At 39.1% G+C, this 25,269-nt stretch overlaps 1 protein-coding gene across 4 annotated transcripts in view; it reads left to right on the plus strand.

Moving 5' to 3' along the window:
* Window positions 1–23,629, plus strand: part of tcf3b (transcription factor 3b) — a 50,921-nt gene extending 27,292 nt beyond the window's left edge. For 2 of the 4 annotated variants that reach the window (XM_039766933.1, XM_039766934.1), the window contains exons 7-20: window positions 130–259; window positions 804–853; window positions 2,141–2,240; window positions 2,338–2,474; window positions 2,617–2,737; window positions 3,670–3,728; window positions 3,908–3,986; window positions 4,142–4,215; window positions 4,411–4,620; window positions 4,733–4,862; window positions 6,972–7,119; window positions 7,382–7,620; window positions 9,827–9,976; window positions 23,390–23,629. In XM_039766933.1, coding sequence (XP_039622867.1) covers window positions 130–259; window positions 804–853; window positions 2,141–2,240; window positions 2,338–2,474; window positions 2,617–2,737; window positions 3,670–3,728; window positions 3,908–3,986; window positions 4,142–4,215; window positions 4,411–4,620; window positions 4,733–4,862; window positions 6,972–7,119; window positions 7,382–7,620; window positions 9,827–9,969 — 1,620 coding nt within the window. In that variant the 3' untranslated portion in view covers window positions 9,970–9,976; window positions 23,390–23,629. Of the gene's footprint in view, window positions 1–129; window positions 260–803; window positions 854–2,140; window positions 2,241–2,337; window positions 2,475–2,616; window positions 2,738–3,669; window positions 3,729–3,907; window positions 3,987–4,141; window positions 4,216–4,410; window positions 4,621–4,732; window positions 4,863–6,971; window positions 7,120–7,381; window positions 7,621–9,285; window positions 9,513–9,826; window positions 9,977–23,389 lie in introns of all 4 variants that reach the window. The other 2 variants (XM_039766936.1, XM_039766935.1) reach the window with 2 other exon arrangements.
* Window positions 23,630–25,269: the final 1,640 nt, after the last annotated feature.

Raw genomic sequence — 25,269 nt, forward strand, 5'->3', positions numbered from 1 at the left:
GAGAGAGAGTAGCATTTGACCCTAATTGTGCATTTAACATAGGATGAACCTCTGGATACTTTTTTCCCCCTCTCTCATGTATTGATAGTCCTGTTTTTCTTACATGTTCTTCTCTTCCCCTTTTGCCAGCCTTTCCTTGCTTCTGATATGGCCATATCAAGTCCTGATGCTCTCTCCCCTTCAGGCCTTAAGGCTGGCTCCCCATTTTATAGCTCTTACCCAGCCAATCCTCGGAGACGTGTAGCTGATAACAACATAGGTAAAGAGACAATTTTTCAAAATCCAATTTTTTTCAATAGAATAATGCCAAGTTTGGCCAGAATTTGATGCAAAAATGTAAGAGTACAGTAAAACTGACAAATTGCTGTCTGCTTTGCATAAGTGTTAATTATGGTTAATGTATCTTGCCTTTTTCTTAGATCACATTGAAAATATTTATGAATAGACTTTTCTTTTCACGTAATAGCTTTATGTATTACATGATTTGTTATAGTGAATAGGGGGCAATATTTTGGAGTGCTAGTAATGTAAGCAAATCATTGCATCTTTTCGAAAGAAAGATGGTGAACTCTTTGAGAACTAGGTTATATACATCTTTGGAATGCTGCTGGTCTTTAGTTAGTTTAGTTTTTTTGGTTCTATACCTTTTATAAATAGAAATGAAATTGAAGTAAAGGAGAGATGAGTTTAACAGCTTGGACAAATACTGAAACAAAGGTTTACTATTTACAGTGCTGTTAGACACTATCATTTTATAGTCTTGTTCTTGCCTGACAGAACCTTCTCTTACATTTTTGTTGCAGATAGCCAGCCTAAAAAGATAAGGAAGGTTCCACCAGGACTACCTTCATCGGTAACATTTTAATGTGTTTTTTGCAATTTATTTTTAATCTCATCCTTTTCAAAGTGGTTCATAAGGCTGCATAAGAAAGTAGCGTGCACGTCTGAACAGTTTTTCTTGCCTGTAGAATAAATCTCATTGTTTTGAAAAAATGTACTCAGTACATAAAATCATTACTAAACATACCAGTTAACATTTAACCAGGAAAAGAGTCTCTTTTTTTTTTTTTTGTATTTCTTACAGAGATACTGTTGTTACACACTCAATTCAGTCTTGGTTATCATACAATGCAACATCCAGACAGGCTTCTCCTCATTTTGGGTACTTTAACGTGCTGTGTTAAAGCAAACACTGATTACATCAAACAACTTGTATTTCAATTTGTTTTACTTAAATGGCAACCCCACTACCCCTTTCTCTGTTGTTCCTATCCTTCTTAAAATATGTGAACCCATTTGTGGTGTTCAGGTTTCTATTCTTGATTTAATATCATAATAATGCTCCACTACATATGGCTACAGCTCACTTGTTTTGTTTTTGTTAATTCCAGCATTAAGGCAAGCTATTTTTAATGTTACATATTTTACTTTTGCACTTAAACTTTGGCCTAGAATTTAAATTGCTATACATATTTGTTTTTACACTATTTTTTATTCCCTCATGTATAATTCTAAACCTATCCTAAACTCTCTTGCCTGCCCAAAAAAAAAAACAATATTCAACTAACCTACTCATACACATTCCAAACACATTGGTGCCCCTCCTGTTCAGATGTAATCCGTTACAGTGGAACAGCTCCCATTTGTTCCCAAAGGAGTCCTAATGCCCCAAAAACTTATACCCTTCTATCCAACACCAAGATTTGAGCCATGCATTAAGCCTTCTAATTTCCTTAATATTTCCTGGACTGGAGCATGGCACAGGCAGAACGTCCGAGAACACTACCATGTTGGTTCTACCCCTCAGCCTGGCACCTAACTTTAAATTTGGATTTTCAGAACTGACAGTCTGTGCTTATGTATGCCATTTTTTTTTTCCTCAAACAATAACAATTGGATCCACTTCTGCTCTGGCCAAGATCTTATCCATCATTCCATGGGTGGTCTTCCATCTGAGCAGCAAGAAGGCAACACACTGTGTGGGACTCTGTCTCTGGATCACACCAGCCTTCAATCTCCCTAATAACTGAGTCCCCTACTATCACATCCTCTCTGTTTTTGGGTACTGGTTTTCAAGGCACCATTTGGGGTGTCCCTTGCCTGTCTATAACCTCAGTTTGCATTTTTGCATATTTTTCAGGTGTATGTATCAACATCAGGGGAAGAATACAGCCGGGATGGTGCTGGTTTTTCATCTGCCAAAGGTAGCACAGTCTACCCAGGTTCATTTTACATGCAAGGTAAATCTGGCTTCTATGCCTACAATTTACTCCCCAATCTGAGAACAAATGGAAGTGTTTGTACTCTGACACATCTGCAATCTCGCCACTTTTACAGATGGCATGCATGCTTCTCCAGATCTGTGGAATACTGCAGGAACAATTGGTCAGACTGGATATTCGGCTATGCTGGGAAATGCTGCTCATATTTCTCAGCCAAGTAGCTTCAATAGCATTCATCCTCAGGAACGAATGGTGAGTGTTTCCCAGCATTGTTTTTGAAAAGCAGCAATGCCTTTGGCATTCCCTGATTCATTGGAAGTAGACCGTTGTACTGTATTGCTTAAAGAGATTTTTTAAGCTGTTTCTCATCCCCCACCCCCTCTGTTTTTCTCAGAACTACTCTTTGCATACAAGTGAGGTCAATGGCAGCTTACCCACAAGTTTCCACTCAGGATCAGCAGGCTACAGTGTGTCTAATCCTACGCCCCCCCTTAATGGGACAGACACTTTATTAGGTAAGTTGATTTGACTGGTTGAATCATCTTCAGTTAATCCAATAATTGGGACCCAAAAGAATGAAACCTTAAAAAAATAAATAATAATCTTAAGTGGTGATACCTGTCTGTGGTCTTGGATCCCAACCCCCAAGTTTTCTTTTTTCAGTTTTGCACTTAGTTTGCAGGAATTTTTAAGTCCTCATATTTGAGGACATTTTTGAAATCTTAGTTAATTTCACTCACTACGAATAGAAAAACAATTGGACCACCAATATCGTGTATTCTTTATTTTATATGGTTAAAGTAAATATAATTATATTTAAGAAAGTTAGTTTAAAAGGGTCAGTTTGGCTACAATATATAATGTCAAACTAAGCTAAGCAAATTGGCACAGTCTGTCAGTTTAAGATTTTTTTTTTATTAATTGGTAAATCACACCATTACTAATCCATCAACTCTGATTATATATTGAGAGCTTTCTGGTTAGATGGGGCTGACAGAAATATGTCAACTTTCATATTAGTAAAGGTTTTAAAAACCCATCATGCATTCCAAGTCTCAAGACAATATTAATTTGCGTCATCAGATTCTTCTCGATTTAATCCTACCCTTCCCATCCAACCCCAGTGACTTGATCATGGACATTAGAAAGAAATTGAAATTAGACTTTCTAAGCATGGAACCCTGGGAGCTGTGCTGAGCCATCCTTCAGTGATCGTGTCATGAATAAAACTACACTAAGTATAAATCCTGTACTGTAATGTTTAAGGGACAACTGCATCATAAGATTTGACAGTGGGTCAAATTTGGGCCAACTAGTTGTTATAGCTATCATTATGATACAGGCAAGATAATCTGCAGAGAATTTTTTTTTGTGTCCTGTCTCATTTCTTGTTGATGATCCACTTTATTTATGTACATTTTATTTTTTTTTTCTTTAATTCTTTTAGCAAATCGCAGCAGTCAGTCAGCAAGTTCCGGTGATGAGATCGGGAAGGCATTGGCCTCAGTAAGGATATATAATTTTTTTGTATGGAAATGGCTAGTTGCCTTTGTTTGTCCTAAGATCTCTAATGCTATAGTACATCTTAATACATTTTCTTTTTTTTTTCCTCTTTGCCATGTCTAAGAGAGATAGTAACTGAAGTTCTCTAAAATTTAGAACCTTTTTTTTCCCCCCATCTCTAGATATATCCTGCAGACCACACTACCAATAACTTCTCTTCCAGCCCCTCTACTCCAGTTGGTTCTCCACAGGGGATTGTAGGTAGGAGACCTGTTGTTCATAACTAGAAATAAGCACCCTTCTACAAATGAACTTTAAACTGCTTCTTGTCATTTTTATTTTATAAAATTAAGTGTGTTTTATTGTAACATTTTTTAACCGACAAACTGGTTGTTTTTATCTCTGCCTTTTAACAGCTGCCTCTCAGTGGCCCAGACCAGCTGGCCAGACTGCCCTTTCACCAAACTACGAAGGTGGACTTCATGCATTGGTAGGTACAGTACTTTTTTTTCCTTGGCTGTAAAACTACATCTTAATAACCTGATAATTATTTCAAGAAGGTTTCTTTTTGTGCAGATGTCATGATACTATTTTTAAATGTGTTCCATAAGACCTTTTGTTTATAATAGGTGATGGAAACTTTGCTTGTTTTACAACATTTCTTCATATGTTTGTGCATTTTCAGCAAACTAAAATGGATGATTGCTTGGAGGAAGCCATTCACGTAATGAGAACTCATGCTGTAGGGCAGACTGCAGGAATCCCTGGCAGCCATGGGGACATCCATGGCATGCTTGGTACAACATCGTCATCTACGCACAATGGGACTGTGGGAAACCTTGCTCAGGCATTTTCGGGTCCTGGGATAACTATGGTCAACAGGAACTCTTCCTTAGTAAGACATTCTTGCTGTTGGGACATGCTAAAATAGTGTCCGATATGTTTAGGTATCTGAAAACGAGGATTAATGTGTTTTGTCTGTTTTTGTCTTTTCTGTTTGTCTCTAGGTTGGAAATCACCATGAAGATTCTGTCGGGTTACCCAGCAGTACCACCCTGTTGCACAGTCATCATGTATCATTACCATCCCAGTCTGGCACTCTTTCAGACCTCAATCGCCCGCAGGAATCCTTTACTAGTGAGTATCTCGCTTAGCTAAATTTAAGACCACAGCCTTGTGTTGATAGTATGATGGGTGGCATAAGCTGAAGTACAGTAATAAATGTTTTCAAAATACACTGATTTTTATGTGATAAATTTGATGTATTTGGAGAAATAAATATTAAGCTAATAAAGTAAATAAATGGATAATTTGGAAACTAAAATGGGCAGGTTTAAAGAATTGTGATACTTGGTAAAGTTTACTTCTCCCTTCACTAAATAAAAGGTAATTATTGTGGGAAGGTTTCAGAGATGTATTGCAGCTTTTAGTAAATATGGCAAAATGATGATCTCTAAAAACTTTTACACCCATTTGTGTAAGCTACTACAAAGTTGCATCACAAAGACCTGTATTTTTATTTTTTTCCCACACCACTTCATTGATAGGAATTGTTATAGAAGTTTACCACTGACTAGCTTTTATTCAGTTCACGCTCGCAAGAACACAGAACTCAACCCAGCATTGATTGACACATGAAAGGAACAGACTTGAAATGAGGTGTTTGTCACATGAATATATCTGTCCATCCATTTTCCAAACATGCTTTTCTTGAGTAGGGTTGTGGGGAAGTTGGGACCTATCCCAGCAAGCATCTAATGTAAGATGGCGTGCTTTTTCCATCACAGGGTGAACACACTTGCACACAAACACTTCACGGCCAACTTAGCCATGCTAGGTGACCCAACTTGCATGTCTTTGGACTGTGGGAGAAAACCCGTGAAGTCACGGTGAGAATATGCAGACTCCATGTAGGAAGCACCTGTGACACAAACTCCGGTCTGGTACACATCCATACTCCCTTATCCACTCCCATTTTAGTTTTACCAATCATCTTTACTGCATTTAATACTACTGTAGAGAAACCTGAAAACCTGGGGTGGGGGACTCCCTTGGAGCGAAGTAGGGGCTCAAATAAGCGATGTTTTGTCCTGTGCACTAGTACCATCCATTTAAGGAGGGACAATACATCAACATGGGGTTTTGTGTTGTTACTTCATACAGCTAGCTTTTACTTATGTGGGGAATTATTAGCAAGTAAACTGTTCCAAACCTTACAGCTTGGTTTTATTGTTTATATATTACTAAGAGTAGTTTGAGAAAGATTTGTGAGAATTATCTATATGTGAAATATTTATATAAAATTGCCACTGGTTAGCGTTTCTAGCCTTGTAGCTTCATTCATAAATTGGCAATTCATCTGTCTGGTTGTAATTTGTATGTTCCTGTGTGTGTGTGTGTGTGTGTGTGTGTGTGTGTGTGTGTGTGTTAACCTTCCCACACTGCAAACCGTATATTTGTTTGGTGGGTTTGGGTTAAGAGTATGTCATAATTTTTGGCTGACTTACCATCTGGTGCTTATTCCTGCCTCTTACCTGATGCTACCCAAGGATAGATGCATCTCCCAACAACACTGTAATGAAATAAAATGATTCACAGGATTGGTGAATAATCCCTATAAAAAGAGATGTAAGTAATGTATTGAGCAGAGTTCTGGGATTATTTTCTTGGAATGAAGTCCTATTTGTATTTGTCGTAGGGTTGCCTTCTCATTCTGTTCTACTGCGTAATGTTCACATCATTTAAAGTTTTGACCCTTACGCCTATAGTTTGTGTAAATATTGTCATATAGTCATCACTGTTTTAACTTTCAAATAATTCTGACTATGCAAGAAGAAGTGGGTAATGTTGTTATTGCTTTAATTTGAAGAAATCATTAGGGGTGGGTGGTAGACAGAGTAGGTTGAAATACCAGAGGAAAATATTACTGGTATTCTTAACCATTAATGTGTCAGTCTTGGCTTATTTACAATTATTGCCTGACATTTTTAAGCAAGATCTTTGTTATGCGAAGTTTTGTTGTTCTAATCCATTATGCCAGTACTTGTGCACGGCAAGTCAGGACTGAGGAGTACAAATTTGCAAAGAGTTGCAGAGCAATCATTGTACTATTCCTGTCATGGTCATGGTACCTGTCTTTAGAGCATAATCCAGTATGTGAATAACAATAGTGTTGGAGTTTAATTTTTGTTTGATGTGCAGATGGTACTGTTAATGTAAGTTCATAATATCTTTTTTGCTTAGCAGATCTGAGTGGTGGCATCACACGTTCAGCACTGCCTTCAAATCCTTCTGATATTAAGAGGGAAGAGAAGGAAGAAGATGAAAATTCAATAGTTGACAAGTCGGAGGATGAGAAGAAAGATCCAAAAAACTCCCGCAACAGCAGAGCTAGGTAACATTTTTATTATTAATTGTGGGTTAAGGCTTGGAGTATGATTAAGGGGATGGAAGTTACTGTCAGTATTCTTAGTGCCTGCTTGTCTTACTATTCTAGAATTGAAGAGTAAAATTCCCATTGATTTTTATTTATTTATTTTTTTCAAACTTGGAAACCTTTTAGTGCAGGCCCAGTTAATGCTTTCCTGTGAAGAAATGTCTTTGCACCTGCTATGTCCAAGTGCTTTAGAAACTGTTGTTTTGTTTCTCATTTCAAGTAGTCAAGATGATGATGATGATGAGGACCTTCCTGTAGAGCTTAAGGCTGAGAGAGAGAGAGAGCGGAGGGTTGCTAATAATGCCCGTGAACGCCTGCGGGTTCGGGACATCAACGAGGCCTTTAAAGAGCTTGGCCGCATGTGCCAGCTTCACCTTAGCAACGATAAACCTCAGACCAAACTCCTAATCCTGCATCAGGCTGTTAATGTAATTCTCAATCTGGAGCAGCAAGTGCGAGGTCAGTGCGGGGCCCCGGCGAGTGGTGCTGTCCTTCCTAAACCCCACCCATCCCAGTTTGTAATCTGTCCTCTCGGCATGGGGCTATCTACTAATGTACTTGCACATGCAGAATATCTGCTTCTTGTGCTTTTTGTTTCACTTCTTTCCCCACCCCTACCACTTTTTCTTCCTCTACTATCAGAGAGTAGAGTCTTGAGCTTTGCTTCCATTTTTAGCATGCCTGGCCTAATGTGTGCCTTTAATTCCTCTTCCAGGAACTGCTATTCTTTTCTTAACATGCCCTTCTCTCCCCTCATGCCACAGAAGGTGGTACATAATTTCCATGAGGGCTTCTCATATTAGTTGAGACTTTTATTTTTATTTGTTCATTCTTTACAGATAGATTATACTGTATATAATTGTGTTATCTTGCAAGTTCTGTGACTATTAAAAAAAGGAGGTAAGTTAAATCAAGAGTTCAGTTATTTAAGCCCCACCTCACTGTATGAACCTTAAGGGTCATTTCCTATCCTTTGTGTAAAAGACCCTAGGGTTGGGTATCCTACTTTGGAGGGTAGTGGGGTGCTTTGCTTATTATGAATAAAATTCAGCTTTATTCTCACACTTTTCAGTGCATGGTTGAAATTTTGTTTGAAAAGTTATTTGAACCTTGTTTTGTTTATTTGCAGAGTCCAGCTTTTTTTGGAACAGCCTCAGCCTTGCTAATTTATTTTTGCTTTTGCCTTGCGCTCCACTTCCTCTCTCTATCTCATGCTTTCGCTTTCTCACTGGTGCTTTGCTGCCCTCCCAACCCCTGTTGGGTTATGTTGTCCTTTCATTTTGATTTGACTTTTATGGACAGTCACCTGATGGCCGGTGCTTCCCATGGTCCCCCTCTTAACTTGGCTGCAATAGGAAGCAGGACTCTCCTCCCTTGGTTCTCTAACTGTAAAAATAGACTTGGTGTCCCTAGGTTAAAATAGCTAGTGGTGCATTGAGTGAATGGTGGTGTGGTGTATATACTGGTTATTTATATGACTATTCTTACCATCCCCTGCCCATTATTATTTTTGTTTATTTAAACCTATTCATGTGATAGCTAAGAGAGATTTATTTTTTAAAGGCCCTTTGCATTCCGTAATGTCCTTCACAGGTTACATATATAATGTAGTAAGTATATAGAGGTGGAAGAATTGTCTGACACCTCTCCAAGACTCTTCTTATTATGGTTTGGGAGTGGAAATACGTTTTCTTAACATAACTGCCTTAATCTCTTCCAATTTGACTCTGCTGTTTTAAATAGTAGAAAGATAATCTCTTTAGGGCAAGATGAGGATTGCACTGTGTGTTTGTGCTGCTCTGAGGGTCATGTGTCTCGGCTGTGCCATGTTTCCGGGAGTAGTAGTAATGAAGCTGGAAAGGGCTGCCAAATGACTGAGCATTCAGTGAGCAAAGATACTGCAGTTTGTTTCACCCCCCTTTGCACATCAAATGTTCAGCATTTTGCAATGTTACCGCTCCCTCCAGTTTGCTGGATGGATGGTAAATACTACTTATCCACCTTTTTACCTTTTCCCTGCTTGTACAAGCTGGCACACACATTATTGCCCCTCAGTGCTGCCAAACGTCCTGGCCAGATTCTGTGCCCACTAACGGCCTCTTGGTGCTGTGAACCTCCCCACAGCAGCACAGATGAGGCCATCACCATGGAGGAGAAGGAACACAAAGATCGGGAGAGGCGAATGGCAAATAACGCCAGGGAGAGAATACGGGTGCGAGACATTAACGAGGCCTTCAAAGAGCTGGGCCGCATGTGCCAGATGCACTTAAAAACTGACAAAGCACAGACCAAACTAATCATCCTGCAGCAAGCCGTACAGGTCATTTTGAGCCTGGAACAGCAAGTCCGAGGTAGGGTCCTGGATCTACTGCAGCGGGGGCTGTGGGTAGTGAACTGCTTTAGAGCTACTTGTGCCGTCATTTATTTTCTTTGTTTACTTTTTTTCTTCTTCTTTTTTCCTTTCTGCGCTTGCATACCTTCTAGTTTGGCCTTGACTCTCTTGCTACTTTTTTTCCTTATCAGTGATTATAACAAGAACTGTTTGCTGAAAATACATATCAAATTGAGCTTTTTGCAGTATGATGCCAGATGGGTCATATATTTGAAGGCAGGATTGGAGTGCAAGTTAAAAATCTAATTATGTATTCCATTTGTCCATTTCTAGAGCGTAATCTGAATCCCAAAGCTGCATGTCTAAAGCGGCGGGAAGAAGAAAAGGTCTCTGGAGTTGTAGGAGACCCCCAGTTGCAGCTGACGGGCACACATCCTGGTCTTGGAGAGGGACATAACCCAGTCAGCCACATGTAATACCTCGGTGAGTAGTGCATGATTTAAAATGATTTAGTAGTGTTATCTGCAGGTTTCTTGTGTTGAGTAGAGGCAGAATATTGCATAGATCTACTCTTAAGTGCCAGGTGTGTGAAGTAGAATTGTTTCTATATGTGCATGCCTGTGAATAAACTTGAACCGTATCTTAAACAGGAAGTCCCTTTAGCTGCAATGCTGACACTTTTTTAAGTTCTAGTGTGTACATATTCTTTTTTTTATATTTATTAAAAACACACAAAATTCCATACAAATAAATCAATTGTTACAAACATATGATCGAAAACAAATCAACCCCCACACCTGAAAAAAGAGCTAAGCCAGCAGAGTAAAACTTAAAGCTAGTAAAATAAGTGAGTAGACGAATTGTAAGTGAATAATGATTAATGGGGGATGAAAAAAGGGGAGATAATCTGCTTCCTCAGTGCTTTAAAAGCTTATTCTAAACTGTTATTGATTAGATCCTGCCAGGTTTTGAAAATGTTCTGCACAGAGCCTCGAATTTGATATTTTTCCACTTTCAAATAGCATATGACATCACTTACCCACTGACTTAGAAAAGGAGAGTTTGGATTCTTCCAATTGAGCAAGATAAGTCTAGGTGCCAATAGTGTACTAAAGGCCATTACAGTTTGCTTATCCTTCTCCACTTTAGGCCCCTCTGTAAGCCCACCAAACACAGCTGTTAGTGGATTAGGAGGATTGTGACACCAATGCTGTCTGAAAGGCATTTAAAGATTTTGGTCCAGCATGATGTTAATTTGGTGCAGGCCCAAAACATGTGGCCCAATGAGGCTGGCACTTGATTGCAACGTTCGCAGGTTGTTTTTGCCCTGGAAACATTTTGGACAACTTTAAGCGAGACAGATGTGCTCGATTTATAATTTTTGAGTTGAATAATTGTATGCTTTGTGCATATGGAGCTTGAGTGGATTCTCTGCATTGCTACTTTCCACTCCTTTTCTGAAATTGAGTGTATACATATTCTACCAGTCCCAGTAGATTTCCCCTGAATGATGACCCTTTTGCATCTGGAAGTAGCTATTAAAAATACTTATGTATTGCTGTTGTTTCAAATTAAACAACATATTCCATCTTTAAGAATCGCTTCCTCTGTCCTTTTTTCATTCCAGTTTGTGCCTTTTCAAAAGGAGAAATGCTTAACAACCAGTAAATAATGGGGGGAATTTGTTTCATGAGTGAGCTTATGTTTGCCAGTGGCCATATATAAAGCAACACTGATTCACATGACCACTGGAACCCCTTTAAGCAAACTTTGTGGAGGCCATGCAGTTGAGGATCACAAAGCAATTATGCATTTTCACAAATAAAAAATATACTTATTAACCCTAATATTCATTGCCAAAAACAATCCATTAATTTCATATATCCACGTTTTCTTTTCAGTAGTGTTTTTTTTTTTTTTTTTTAGCAGACCATATTTTCAATCACACTGCTGCTTTTGAGAGAGCCTAAATACAAACGTATGAAAAAAATGTTTTTTATTATAAATGCCAGAGAGATGCACCTAGCTTAATGTTTTATAATACATCTGTGTGTCGTCTTGCATTTGCAACATTTAAGCTTTGATGATTTCCTGCTAACTTGTCTGGCATTTTCATTTATTTATTTTTTTTTTTTAAAGTTTGGCATCTACGGTGTTTACGAGGATTGTGCATTTCTTAAAATAATAAAATATACATATATCAGTTGAAACACATTGCATCGTTCGTAACAACAAAGTCGATAAAACAATTCATCAGGTTTTGGGTAAAAATTCTTAAATGACTTTATGCAAAATACAATTAAGTAAAATAGTATATTATTGCTTAAATCTCTATTTTCAACAGTTTAAACTACACAGATGGCTTATCTTCGATAGCCATTCTATTATACATGCCGCTGGAACCAGACTGACAACATTTATTTATATAGCACATTTTCATACAAAAGATGTAGCTGAAAGTGCTTTACAGGATAAAGAGAGAGGGGAAAAAAACAATCTAAAAATAAAAGTATGCAGCACTAATTAACATAGAATAAAAGTAAGGTCTGATAGCCAGGGAGGACAGAAGAAACCAGAGGAAAAAAAAAACAATCTGCAGGGGTTCCAGGCCACAAGACCGCCCAGCCCCCTCAAGACATTCTACCGAACATAATTGATTTCAATCAGTCCTCATGGTTTTCAGGCTTCACATGGAAGAAATTGATGGTGATGGTCATTTGGACCTTTGGCCTTCAATTCATCAATTTATGGACAGCACGGTGCTTTGATCGGGAAAACCGGAAAAAGAACAGCAGAGAAAGTAGGGGTTAGTACTGATTTCGGAGCTACCAAGAATAATGCATATACAGAATATCAGGATTAAACTAAAATGAAGCTATGAGAAAGCCATGTTAAAATAACTATGAACTATGACATGACATGAACTATTGATATATTATTTAGAGGGCATCTCTCTGACCTTAAAGGGATGCATCACAATATGTGGCACTGAAAAGTGCCCAGTCAAGGTTTAAATTGGACAGTTTATGCAATTCTTGCAAAACCTTGCTAATACCAATTTCCATCCTAATGTATGTTTTCATTTTTGTGTCGAGTATCTCTGTTCTGGCAAAATATAGATTGAAATTAAACATTACACAAACATTTGGCTTGAATAAAATGTTTCACTGTTCTCTGTGTCTCTGTTACAAGATATCTTCCTTTAAAGAGTGAAGCACAATATAATTACTACCAAATTGTCATTTGTTGAGGATAGAACAAGGAATTTATACTAGAGTTTCATCACATTCTCCTCCATTGTCCAAGTTTTTAATCTGTATAGGAATAATCTGAAATTGAAGCAAATGTGAGGAGAATACAGTATCCATTTTAACTGTATTGAACAGCTATTAATGTCTTGTTCAGTGCTTTCCATCAAAGTGCAAAAATGTAAGTTTATAAAGACATTTCCATTTGCTTGACAATAACTTTTGTATTCTCATTTGTCCTGGAAAAGTCTATGCGAGATATTTTCTGCAAAAATGAAAAACATAAAATTAAAATGCAATCTCTTTTTTGTAAGTTCATTTTCAAAGTCTGCACGCATAAATGCTGTAAAAATTTTAATTAAAATGAAACACACCCATTTGCCATTTCATTTTCAGCATGGACTGCAATGAAGCTACAAAAATGAAAATTAAAAAGCATTTCCACTTTGCATTTTCAAGATCTCAACATGCAAATAGTGTGGGTCAATGGGTGAGGCTTTGTACATTGATTTCCCAAAATTTTGTCCTGTGTAGCTGTAGAGCCACTTTAATTGATAGAATTTTTCTCACTTTGACTGTTTAATTCATATGATTTTGATCTTTTCACTCCCGTACTGCAAGCTTCACAGTGAAACCATCCCATAAAATCCGAAGACCATGCATAATTGTAGTTCTGAAGTAATTAATGTACAATTTAATTACAATATTTAACATGACATAAATTAACCTTTATTACTTCATAGTTTACACTTATTTACACTGAAGTGGAACCTGATGCTTTGTATTTTTTTTTAGTATTATATTTTACCATTGGCGCTGAGCACCATAATGGCTCTTTGGCAGAGATGCTGGAGAGTCTCGAGGCTCAGATCTGTAACCAGGAGTGCTGTTTGCAGCAGCAGTTACAGGGATGGGCACAGCTGAAATGCTGACACCTGGGCAGCTCACCCACCGCTTTTCCAACTGCTAAGGTCTGATTTTTTCCGGGTGCGCGAACACGGACGGAGCTTCAGGCTCACAAAGCTAGAGAAAAGTGTGTCAGATCAAGTTGCCAGTGATCTCAAGTGAACCGTGAGAAGGAGGGCCGTTGGCAAAAATGCACAAGCAAAAGACAAGGCAGATCATAGAGGCACTGTGAAGCGGCATTGAAGGGAGAGCCTCAAATCTGAGATCCAGACCTGGAACATGGTTTACAGCTCCATTTCATTAAACAAAAACTGCAAAGAAACTGGTACATCTGCATCTCCACATGGAGGTTCGCCTGCTTGCCTACAGCTGACCAGAATTGAACACACCTGCTGCACCGAGCAGCAACAGCACAGCAGTTAACATCCTGGTTGTGCCACCTGCCAGTGCAGCATGTGCAGCACTTCCAAACCCTGCTGATGTGCTCTCAACACCAGCTGCATGAATAAAGCACGAGGGAAGGCCACCCAACCGTTTCGATGAGTTTGTGCATCATTGGAAGTGGCCACTGGGTACAGTAACTTTAAAGGAAGGGCTCTGCCCAGGACAAGTTACATCAACTAGCGATGAGTCACCAAAAGATTGAGCTGGCATTGTATCCTTAATAACAAGACTGCCTATAAAAACGGCAATTCTGCACAGTTGCACGCGCTTTTCAGAATAGTGTAGCAAAAGGTAAGGAATCCAGGCATTGCGGTACTCGGTGCTGACGCCACACTATAATACTACAAAAATACATAATCATTTTCATTTTTGCAGAAAATACCTTCCTTAAAAGTCAGGGGAAACTGCTGTAATATACAATAATGTGCTAGTGAGTTAACTAGTAAAAGCATATTCCCACTGCCCCCCCAAAATTTAAGGTCTATGCTCCAAAGACCCAATGGAGTAGGATACCTTCTGGCAGTAACAGGATTTGAACCGGCATCTTTCCAGATACCAGTGCAGATTCTTAGCCATAGAGACACTACTCCGCCTATAAGAGACTTTCTTAAATTCATGTGGCAGGGCAGAGGAAGAATTCTGCTGGAAACCATTCCACCTATTCCCAAAAAATGAACCTTAAACATAAAAAGGCAGGTAGCAGCAATTAACAAGATTGTGTAGGGCATAAGAACTGCCATAGTAATAGATATTATATAGTGCATTTGTGGGAAATAATGGTGGCACGTACAAAGAATTCAACTTTGTGGCGGTGTACACAGACACCACAGCTTCATGCTTCCTGAATAGGTGTTCTTTTCTGCTAGTAACCTTTTTAATATTGACTTTCATTGTTTTACAAATGAAACTGAGCATCCACTACAGTCGCCAAAAGCTTCTACAGATCGGCTCCAACAGCTCAGGTAATTATAACACGGAAGCAATAACACAGGAGATTCTCAAATCACAAGGACATACGTTGACTCCTACCCTTGGAAGAAGGCGATGCATATGGCACAGGGAGTGAAAGCAAAAGAGATTAATCGAGCAGGATGACTAGCTAGGCTAAGAGATGCTCTGCATAAACCCCTTTCCATAGCGCTCTTCTTGCAAATACTAGATCACTTGTCAATAAAATTGATGCGCTCTGACTGGATATTTCCACACACAAAATTACAAGGGACTGTTGCCTTTTGATTTTTTTCGGAGACGTGGCTGGATCCCACCGTACCGGACGCAGCAGTTGAGCTTGCAGGTCACATGCTCCATTGAACTGATTGATCCCCCAATTCCGGTAAGAAAACACGTGGAGGACTGTGTGTCTATGTTAATAATAGGTGCAGTAGTATAGCCACTGTCAACAATGTTATGCTGTTTGAACTTGGAATATCTGATGCTACGATGCCGACCATTTTACCTACCCAGGGAACATACAGTTGTCGTTGCAGTAGTGTGCATACCACCACATGCTAATGTTAAGTCGGCACTTGAGCAACTGTTTGACATTATCCTTAATCAACAAAACTCGTACCCTTATGCAGTTTTTATCAACACCTGGGATTTTAATCAAGCAAATGTTAAGGATTTATTCCTGTAAAACCAGAAAGGAAAACACTATACAAACCTAAGATGCCTATGATGTCATTCCACGCCCCCACCTTAGTCAGTCTGATCTGTCTGTCTCTTATTCCAGCGCACAAAGCCCTTATCAATAGTACTAATCCAATTTGCAGGTTTGGTCTGAAGTTGCCTTCTCCTCTGTGCTTTGAACACACAGACTGGAATATATTTGTTTCATCAGGCAGACTTGGAGACATATACTTCATCTGTGCTGTCATATATTACCGTGTGGATAACCTCACCGTCAAGGAAAGAATTAATTTTTACCCAAACAAGAAACTGTGGAATAATAGTGAAGTCAAACAGCTGCTCGGAGAAAGGGACAAAGCCATTAAATTAGGAGACACCTCAGCCTATAGCACAGTCTATGGAGCTGCCAGAGCTAACCTCAAGAAAAGGCATAAAGTCTGCAAAACTTAAGTACAAACAACGGATTGAGGAGGACTTGGACAGTAACTCAGAATCAAAGCAGATGGGGCAAGGCATCTGATTTAATCAGAGATTACAAAAGAAGAATGACCTGCAATACACGCTGGCTAATGACCATGCCAACCTAGCAGAGGAACTTTAAGTTTCTTCGCATGGTATGACAAGGACAATAACCAACCTCCAGGCAGCTTCAAGCTGACCAGAGGCTCGCAGTCTTTGGTCCCACACATACCTGTGGTGTGGCAGGCACTCAACCATATCAACATGTGGAAGGTAACAGTTCCTGATAGTGTGCAAGGATGTGTGCTCCAGGCCTGCGCTGACCAACAAGCAGAGGTATTTACACACACATTCAATCTCTACCTCTCCTCATATGTAGTCCCAGCATGCCAGAAATCCATGACCATAGTGCACATTCCAAAAAAAAAACTTAGGATAACCTGTCTTAATGACTGTCAACCAGTTGGTCTCTCCACTGTTGTCGCAAATTGTTTTGAACGACTGTTAATCACCCATGTGAAAACCTCCAGCCCAGCCGATCTAAACTAACATCAGTTTGCCTACCGGATAAACTAATTAAGGATGCCATCTGTTTGGCTCTGCATACTGCCCTCTCACAAAAAAAAGCCTAACACCTATGTTGGGATGCTCTTCATTAACTACAGCCTGGCATTTAACACCATCATACGTAGCCAGCTGATCAAAAAACTCTTATGAACTAGGAGTTGCTCCCTCTGTATGCAACCGTTTACTGGATTGTCTCTCCAGTTGCTCAAAGTCTGTCTGGCTGGACACACACACACATCCTCCACCTTTAACCTGTGGAATGGTGTGCCACAAGGCTGTGTACTAAGCCCCCTCCTCTACACACTCTTCACCCATGACTGTCAATCCATCCACAATTCAAACATTATTGTTAAATCTGTGGATAATGCGACTGGCTTTGGGCTTGTATCAGACAATGATGAATTGTCATAAAAGTAATTTCATGTTCACACAATGACAATAAAGTGCATGAACTTGAACGTTGCAAAGGAGAAGGTGGCTAATAGGCCATCATTTATTATTTTGAATTTATGAATGATGTTCTATGGACCAGTACCTTGCATCTCCATTTATTATTATAAAAAAGAGATTGATTTTAGATTTTTAGTGAAGCAAGCTTTTAGGATATTTAGACAATTAGATTAGACAATTTCTTGACATCTTTTTCTTTAGGGATGTTCTCCCTTTTCACTTGTACCGAGTTCAGTGTGTACACTTCTGGTGTATCCAAAAATTTTTCTTCTATCCCACAGACTTGTAACTCCGCTAAGACTATACACTTTACTAATTTCTATCTACTGTGTCTCTTTCTACAGCGCTGATGTAGATGTAAGACTTTCTTCCAGAAAGATTTAACTGCTTTTGCAGACTTTCTGTACAAAATGTAGCTGAGCTGTCAGAGACTTTTAGATCATATGTTTCTACACATTTTTCACTCGTTTTGGACTTAACTTGAACTGGAGTCACAGCTAAGACACACTCTTTACCGGCCCCGGTATCAGAACAAGTCTCTGGCGGTTCAACAGAAATATGGGCAAAAGAAATGTTTTTCTCTTCCGACTTAACGTTCTCCTCTTTAGGAGGTGTGGCTTTATCGTCGGTGCCTTTTTCATATGCAGAATTACTGGATGTAACTGAGAGCATATTTGGCATTTAATCTTTTCTTGACAGTCTTTACTAAAATGTCCTTGTTTAAGGCACTTAAAGCATAAGTCTTTAGATTTCAAAAAGTCAATTTTACTTTTATAAGTTAATGTCTGAATTCCACTGCATTTGTTAAGATCGTGATTTTCATTGCAAAAAAAAACAGAGCTTACCGCTTGTAAGTCCAGCCGTCTCCGCCGTTTTGACTGAGGTGTCTGTATCCATTTTTTCGTCAGCTGCAGAAAAGTTTGTAACAAAGCTTCTTTCTCTCAGAACGCCTTTCAATTGATATTTCTCTTGATCAGTTTTGTCCTTTTCCTTCTTGAAGGTATGGCTTTGTGGAGCTGAGCTGTACGCGGGATCCAAAGCTGATGTTGGCTGTTCGTTAAAGTTCACTGGATCGGCGAGAGGTGTTCGCCTCCTCTCCGTACTTTCAATACTCTGTACTTTGCATTGCCACGGTGCTAGTAGGTCTTGAGGAGATTTGGAGACTTTAGTAGGAAGGTTATCCTTACTTTCAAATCGTTGTCCGCTTTGTAAGTTGGGCATAATATTTGTACATTCGCCAAAGAAGTTCGCATAATCGTTCTGTTCTTCATCGTTAGGCTTTATTTGTGGCCGCCCTTTAACTTTTCTCATATAGACATCGGCTTTCCGTAGCTGGTTTCCATAAAGACTTTCGAGTTTCTTTTTTGCCTTTTGATAACCTTCTAACGGTGTCAAGTGTTTACAGTGTTTAACAATCTCGTGAGGTGAACCTTTAGTAAACTGTGCTAAAAACTTCAACTTATCTCGCGGATTCTCTATCGCCTCATCGATAGCTCGGTCAAATGCTCTTATAAAGTCCACATATTTCAAGGGATCGCCGTCAAATATTGGGATCTTTTTGTGTGGCACATAAGGCGCTTGTGTCTTATACTGTTGTTCTTTCTGTTGATCATAGCGCTTATCGTAAAGCGATTGTTGAAGAGGTGCTGGCGCTTAATTTTGCTGATCATAAAGCGATTGCTGGGGATTTTTTTTACTTTCGTTGTTACGTGGGAAGTCACGAATACTTGCTTCTTGTGGTTTTGCGCTTCTCATACCTGGTTTCTGAGGGACGTTACTAGAATTGTGTTTATCTGAACTTTGATAGTGTCTTTTAAGAACTCCCAATTTTGCTTCGGATTCTGCTATAGCTGCCTCCAATTTCAATTGATCTCTTTTAATTTTCAATTGTGCTTCTTCAGCTTCTCTTTTAGCTTTTCTCTGCATTTCCTCAGCTTTTCTCTTAGCTTTTAACTGCATTTCTTCTATATTTAGAGCCTGTTGCTTTCTTTGGTTCTCCGCTTTAGCCAACAGCACGGCATGTGCTGCCTCTTGAGATCTGATGGCGCTAATAGAAGTTCCGGCTGAACTTGCACTACGTTTAGATTTTGCGGAGATTTGGGAGGCTTTGGCTGAATTAGCGGCGGAACTTGTATGACTTTTATTTTGAATGGAAATCTGTGAGATACTATCTTCTGGAGAGACGTCAGGAATGTCATTCGTCATTCTGTAATCCTTGAATTGGTTAGCTGAAAAGTCGGGCTGCTGGTTGAAGCTTATATTTTGACGTACTTCAAAAACATCCCGTAAATTTATTACAAATTTCCATTTTAGCATCTAAGTCCTTTTTATAGCATTTTCTGTGTATCTTCATTGCTCTGGAGGGATAAGAGTTTGTCACTTAACCTTTTATATTCCATTCTCAGGTTAAAGAGCGAGTTCTTGATGATCGATTTTATAGTTTCACAGTTAAAAAATTATTTTTTTTAAATCCTTCACAGTCTTCATCACACTAGATAATTGTTTGTAGTTGTAGTCCATTTCGGATTGAAGTTTAGTTGTAAATGAATCGGACGGCTTTATGTCGTCATGAAGATGATCCTCCATTGAAACATCATGATCGTCGTGACTTCCGCTCACACCACTGTTACTTTCAATGGGGGTTCGAAATGTTCTCTGGCTCCCGGACTCAGATGCCATGGCGATCTCATAAGGTATTGCGCTTAAAATCTTTGTAATTTATGCAGATTTATGAAGAGCACTAGCAATTCTCAAATATGTCCAATTCCGATCAAAGACAAAGTTAAAAGTATCTGTTGAGTCGTTTTCTTTCGTCGCAGTCGATCTCAGGTGTTGAAAATGCAGACTTGCTTTCTTTTATAATCCAAGGCAATTTTAAACTTTCAGTCCTAGGCAGGTTCAGATCTTAAGCAGGTTTCAAAACTTCAGGCAGTTTTTTTAACTTTAGTGTAGCCCCCGATGTATAAGGCGAAGTCAGGCACGGGTAAGACGCGTGTCAAAGAAATCTCACAGTCCAAAAGTTTGTTTTAAAATATTTAGTGAAAGTTAAAGCAAATAATCCACACAAGAATAAAAAGAAAAATAGTTACACACATAGAATAAAGGCAAAAAAAAAAGGAAAAATGTATCTTCTATAGACTAAGCTTTGGTTATTTCTGTACTTAAAGGTTCTTAATTTCTTCTTCTGTATGCCTTAAACATACGGTTCAACACTTAAATCTTTTATTTTACGAGTTACTTCACACTCAAAAGGCCCGTAGGCCGTTGGCACATAGACATGCACCCAGGCATGGTCACGTACGCAAGCACGAACGTGAGCACAAACAAGGACACAGTTAAAAAAACCGTATGCCTCTGTACCTTACACAAGGCAAGGCTAGACACTAACTGGAGAATATTGTTTACTCAAAACTGTTAGAAAATGACAGGAAAATACCAACTCAATTCTATTCACGGGGGTTATAGGAACCTCCCATATTTTATGCATTATAATCTAGTAAATATTCATACATTTTATAGAACTAAGCAAATGGCTCTTACAATGCCAGTAAAGTCAAAATAGGTTTTATTTTTCAACATAATCCTCTACGAATAGTTCTAAATTTGTTCTAACATTGGCAGGCAGTGTGAGATGGTGGTTAATTCTTTAGACTTCACACCCAGAGGTTGTGGGTTTAAATCCCACTACTGGCACTGTGTGATCATCTGTAAGTCACTTCACCTGAATGTGCTACATTTGGAAAAACAGAAGTGTGAACAGTTGCATCTCAGATATCGTTAGTTTCCTTGAATAAAGGCATCTGCCAAATAAGTAAATAGATAGATAAAACCATTACATTTTTTTATAACTCTTACAAAACTCTTCCCTTGGCTTGTGCACCTACGGTAGCTAACTTTAATGTCATTAAGGTAGTACATTCCACAGAAATACTTCTAAAGGGCTAGGAAACTGGGTTAGTCGTATGAAGTAGTGTCAGCACAATATAGTGCATGTGACATTTTGAATTCAATTTTGCATTGTGACTTGAGGCCATTGTCTAAAAGTATGAGGAACAGTCAACAGATATCCTTGTCACTTTTCTGACTGATGGCCACAAAGGGCAAAGCAAATTGACATTGCAAGATTGAAACTTACTGAAGCCTTCAAACTCTTTACTTGGATAAGTTTAAAAAAAAAACAGAAATACACATTGCTGGAATGTATTTAGAAATGTACAGTTGAAATTTAGTAGGAATATTTCAGGCATGTCTATATCCTTTTGAGTGAATTGGTTAATTCAATAGTACAGTACACCCTCAAAATTCAAGGAGGTTGCGTTCCTAGGGCACCCGCGAATTGTGAAAAACCGCAAACTTTGGATGTGGCTAATAAAAATACCTATCTTCATCATTTAAACCCTAAATATGCCCCCAAAACACTTTAATTTCAAACTCATCTTAATACATTACCTAAAAATAGAGAATGTAAAGGTAAACCTGTATACTGTTCTGCTATGTCTCCCGCAGTACTAGAATGTAAAATACCGATGTTACCACTATATGTTCTGTAATTCATGCATGCACGTTTTCATTGCTAGAAGCCTTGGGACTTGGGACTTTAACCCTTAAAGTGCCACATACTTGGGGGTTAATGCATCTCTGGAAATCTAATACTTTTTTGCTGCACTTTAAGTAAACGTCACAATTAACAAAGAAAAAGTGAAATTTAAATGGAACACATTTTTTCATGCAATACTGATCATTTTACACACTGCTAAAGAGCTGTAAAAACTATTTTAAGAAACTACTGTACCGTACAAAGTGCAACTGACGCCATGGACGAAACTCAGTAAATCACTGTGCCAACTGCGCTTGAACTGGCTGCACGCAAGCGCACACAGGTAAGTGCTGATGCTTGCAGGCTAGTCTTAGTGCAGCTTGGGTCACAGAATTGCACAGAAACACAGGAGATTTTAGAGACAGGAACTTTATTCATACACTTCAAACAAACATGTCTCTTTCAGAAGTAAAGGGAGCTCAGTATGCAGTTAATTATAAGTTAAACAATAGACAAACATCATAGGGTAGCACAACCCCCAACAGGAGCATAATATGTCTGGGGGAGGAGAGAGAAACAAAGCAATCAGCCAAAAAGGACACGTACTGTTCAGGCTTTTAAGTAAGTGTAGCGTCATGTGAGAAGCTGCAGTCGAGAAGACTGATTTATTTATTTTTATGGTGGAGATTCCAGGGACGCACCCAGCCTTGAGAGACAAAAACAAAGCAAACCCGTGATCAAACAGCAAATAAAGAATGTAATGAAATAAGAAAACAATGATACCAATCCTGTTCCCCTTATTGCGATTACACATTAAATACAACCAAGCACAAACAAAACACACAGTAAATCATGAAAAAGTTAATGAAAAACAGCAACGGATGAAATGCAATAATGAAAATAGATAGTCCAGAGATCCGCACATTGAATAGGAATGTAAAGATAGTCCTACCGGCAGTTCTGAAATAATGAAGATGGGTGGACGGGTTCAGGAGCGCTCCTTTCTTTGCAGGATGGCCATGAATCCACTTACAGTCCTCATGTACACAGGCAGATGGCAGACAATCCAGACGCACGAAATGATCCAGGACAAAATAAATAAGTACAGGTAACCCAACAGAAGGCAGACAGACAGGAACTTGAAACACAAATTACAAAGACTTTTTTTTTTTTTTTTTTTTTGGGATTTTTGGTCACTGTTCCCCTTTTTAAAAGCCGCGCTGACATCCTGTGACCTTAACAGCCCTAGCTCCCTCAGCAGAAGACCAATCGGAGCCACTGCTGGGAGTTGCAGTTTCAAATTCTATTGGTTACTTTCACTGTCTCTAGTCATGGTTTTCTTTACAGCTGCTTCCTGTTCTCCCTACAGTACAGTATTGCCACAAAAAGCCATAATTGCGGAGGATATTTGCAGTAGCCGCTAACAATTATTTGTTCGGTTCTAAGGAAAAATCCACGAATGACTGAGGCTGCGAACTCTGAATTTGAATTTCCCCTTGGGATTAATAAAGTATCTATCTATCTGAACTGCAACTTTGTTGGGGTCTACTGTAATTAAAATGGTCTAGAAATAGATGTAAAAAAATTTTTTTTTATTAAAAAGCAAAACTGTTGTTGGAGACTGATATCGAATTTTTATTTTTTTTTTTCTTCTAGGTCCTTGCTGTCTGGAATCAACTGCTTTTTTTAAAGATGTGGCCTTACTCTGCCCTCCTCCTAACTGCCAAAACTGTCACTGCCCAGGATGAAGAGCTCTGTCTGTCACTGCCCAGGCCCAAAGGCCCACCTCTGTCTCAGGATTAAGAGCTCTGCCTGACCACTGTGGTGCCACTTCCCAAGGTGGCCAGTGCTCACCTGAGGTGTGTGTGTGTGTGTGTGTGTGTGTGTGTGTGTGTATTTTTTTTTTTTTGATGAGGGAAGAATGCCTTTTTTCCTTTTTTTTTTTTTTTTTTTAAAAACAAAAGTTGTATTAATGGATGATTTGTCACCCATTGGTCAGTGGGTGGCAGATATTGATGGCCTCACCACTCTGCTTTGTAAATAAGCAGGAATGTGTGCCTAATTCTCTTTTTGAGCTCTTTTATGAAAGAACATTTTCGTAATGCTGAGAACAAATTTTTTAAACTGCTTATTTATAAGCAACTCTATATATAAATATATATATATAAAATATATCTTTTTTTAATGTACAAGTTTGAAATCTTTTCTGTACTGCATTCCCAGCAGAAAAGGAGCCATGTTAAGACATTTTCAGAATGGACTCATAACCTGTGGTGTGCAAGTTGCTGCACATTGAAGGAAAGCCATTAGAGACTGGACCATGTGCGTATCTCCTTGGCGCATTTTGGGAGTAACATAAGAAATGCCTGCCACTTTAAATTAGGCATTTTATGTGGGTGTTGGGACTGTCAAGTGCCCTCAGTGAGAGCATGAAGGAAGCCTCTCTGCATAGTGTGTTTACGCGCTGCTGCGATGGTCAATAGTGTTGCTGCTTTGATCATATTGCAGCACCAAGGTGGACATTTGGATTCCATACATCTCCCACCCCTAAAAGAAGAACTCACCCCCACCTTCCTCTTTCATAAGGTAGACTCCTGCATCTTGGGCTCCAGTTACTGGTCTCTGTAACCCTGCATCGTTGGACTCTGAATACACCACTTTTGTTCTCAAATTTCTGCCCCATGGACTATGACTTGGTTTGTAATGGTACACAACACACTTTAAGTTCAATATCCCAATATTTGAGATGAGCAGAAAGTCCCTGTAATTATTGTACCTTTTTTAGGTAACGTAACAACAATGGACAGATTGTCTTTTTTTTTTTTCTTTCTTTCTTTCTTTCTTTTAAATTGACTGCAAGTCTTTGGGCCTGTTTGAGCACTAGGTGGGGGTGGGTCACAGTGGACTTAAGGTGCATAATGGAGGACATGATGTTTACCTAGCCTCATCACAGAATGACATTGATGTGATCAGAGTGGTCGGTTGCATCTTCTGTACTGACACCTTGAAGGAGCCAGATACTAAAACAGCAGTAGAGAGCCAAGCAAATGTGCCATCACTTCTACTGTTTGAAAAAGTTGGGCCTGTACCTTTTTAACAGGGCTCGTCTCTTGTGACTGAAGTCTCCTCCAACTATCCTCATATGTGATGCAAGGCAAGAGGGGGATGGATGTCTGGTGCGGGTGACTTCTTTCAGTCTGTCTTGCTAATGACGCTCGCGTGATGATGCCTGCTGTCTGGATGTGTTTGTGATGATCTCGATACAGTGACACTTCTTGGTCTGTAGCAGTCATTCTTTAAGGTATTGGTCCATACGGAATGAACTCCCTTATTGTGCTTCACTGGGAGTGCCCAGCTAATCGAGCCATTGCCTTTGAAAATGTGTAATAGCTTTGGGTCGTAAAAATATAGTCTGTGTCCCAGCTGTCACTTGGGCAGACAGTGTGAATGCCCCGAAGTGCTGGTCCAGGCTTTATTCAGGGTGCACAGTCCAGCCCATCAGTCCGTGATGCTGACGTCTTTGTCTACAATGTTGA

Source organism: Polypterus senegalus, chromosome 10 (genome assembly GCF_016835505.1).
Source record: "Polypterus senegalus isolate Bchr_013 chromosome 10, ASM1683550v1, whole genome shotgun sequence".
Lineage (NCBI taxonomy): Eukaryota > Metazoa > Chordata > Cladistia > Polypteriformes > Polypteridae > Polypterus > Polypterus senegalus.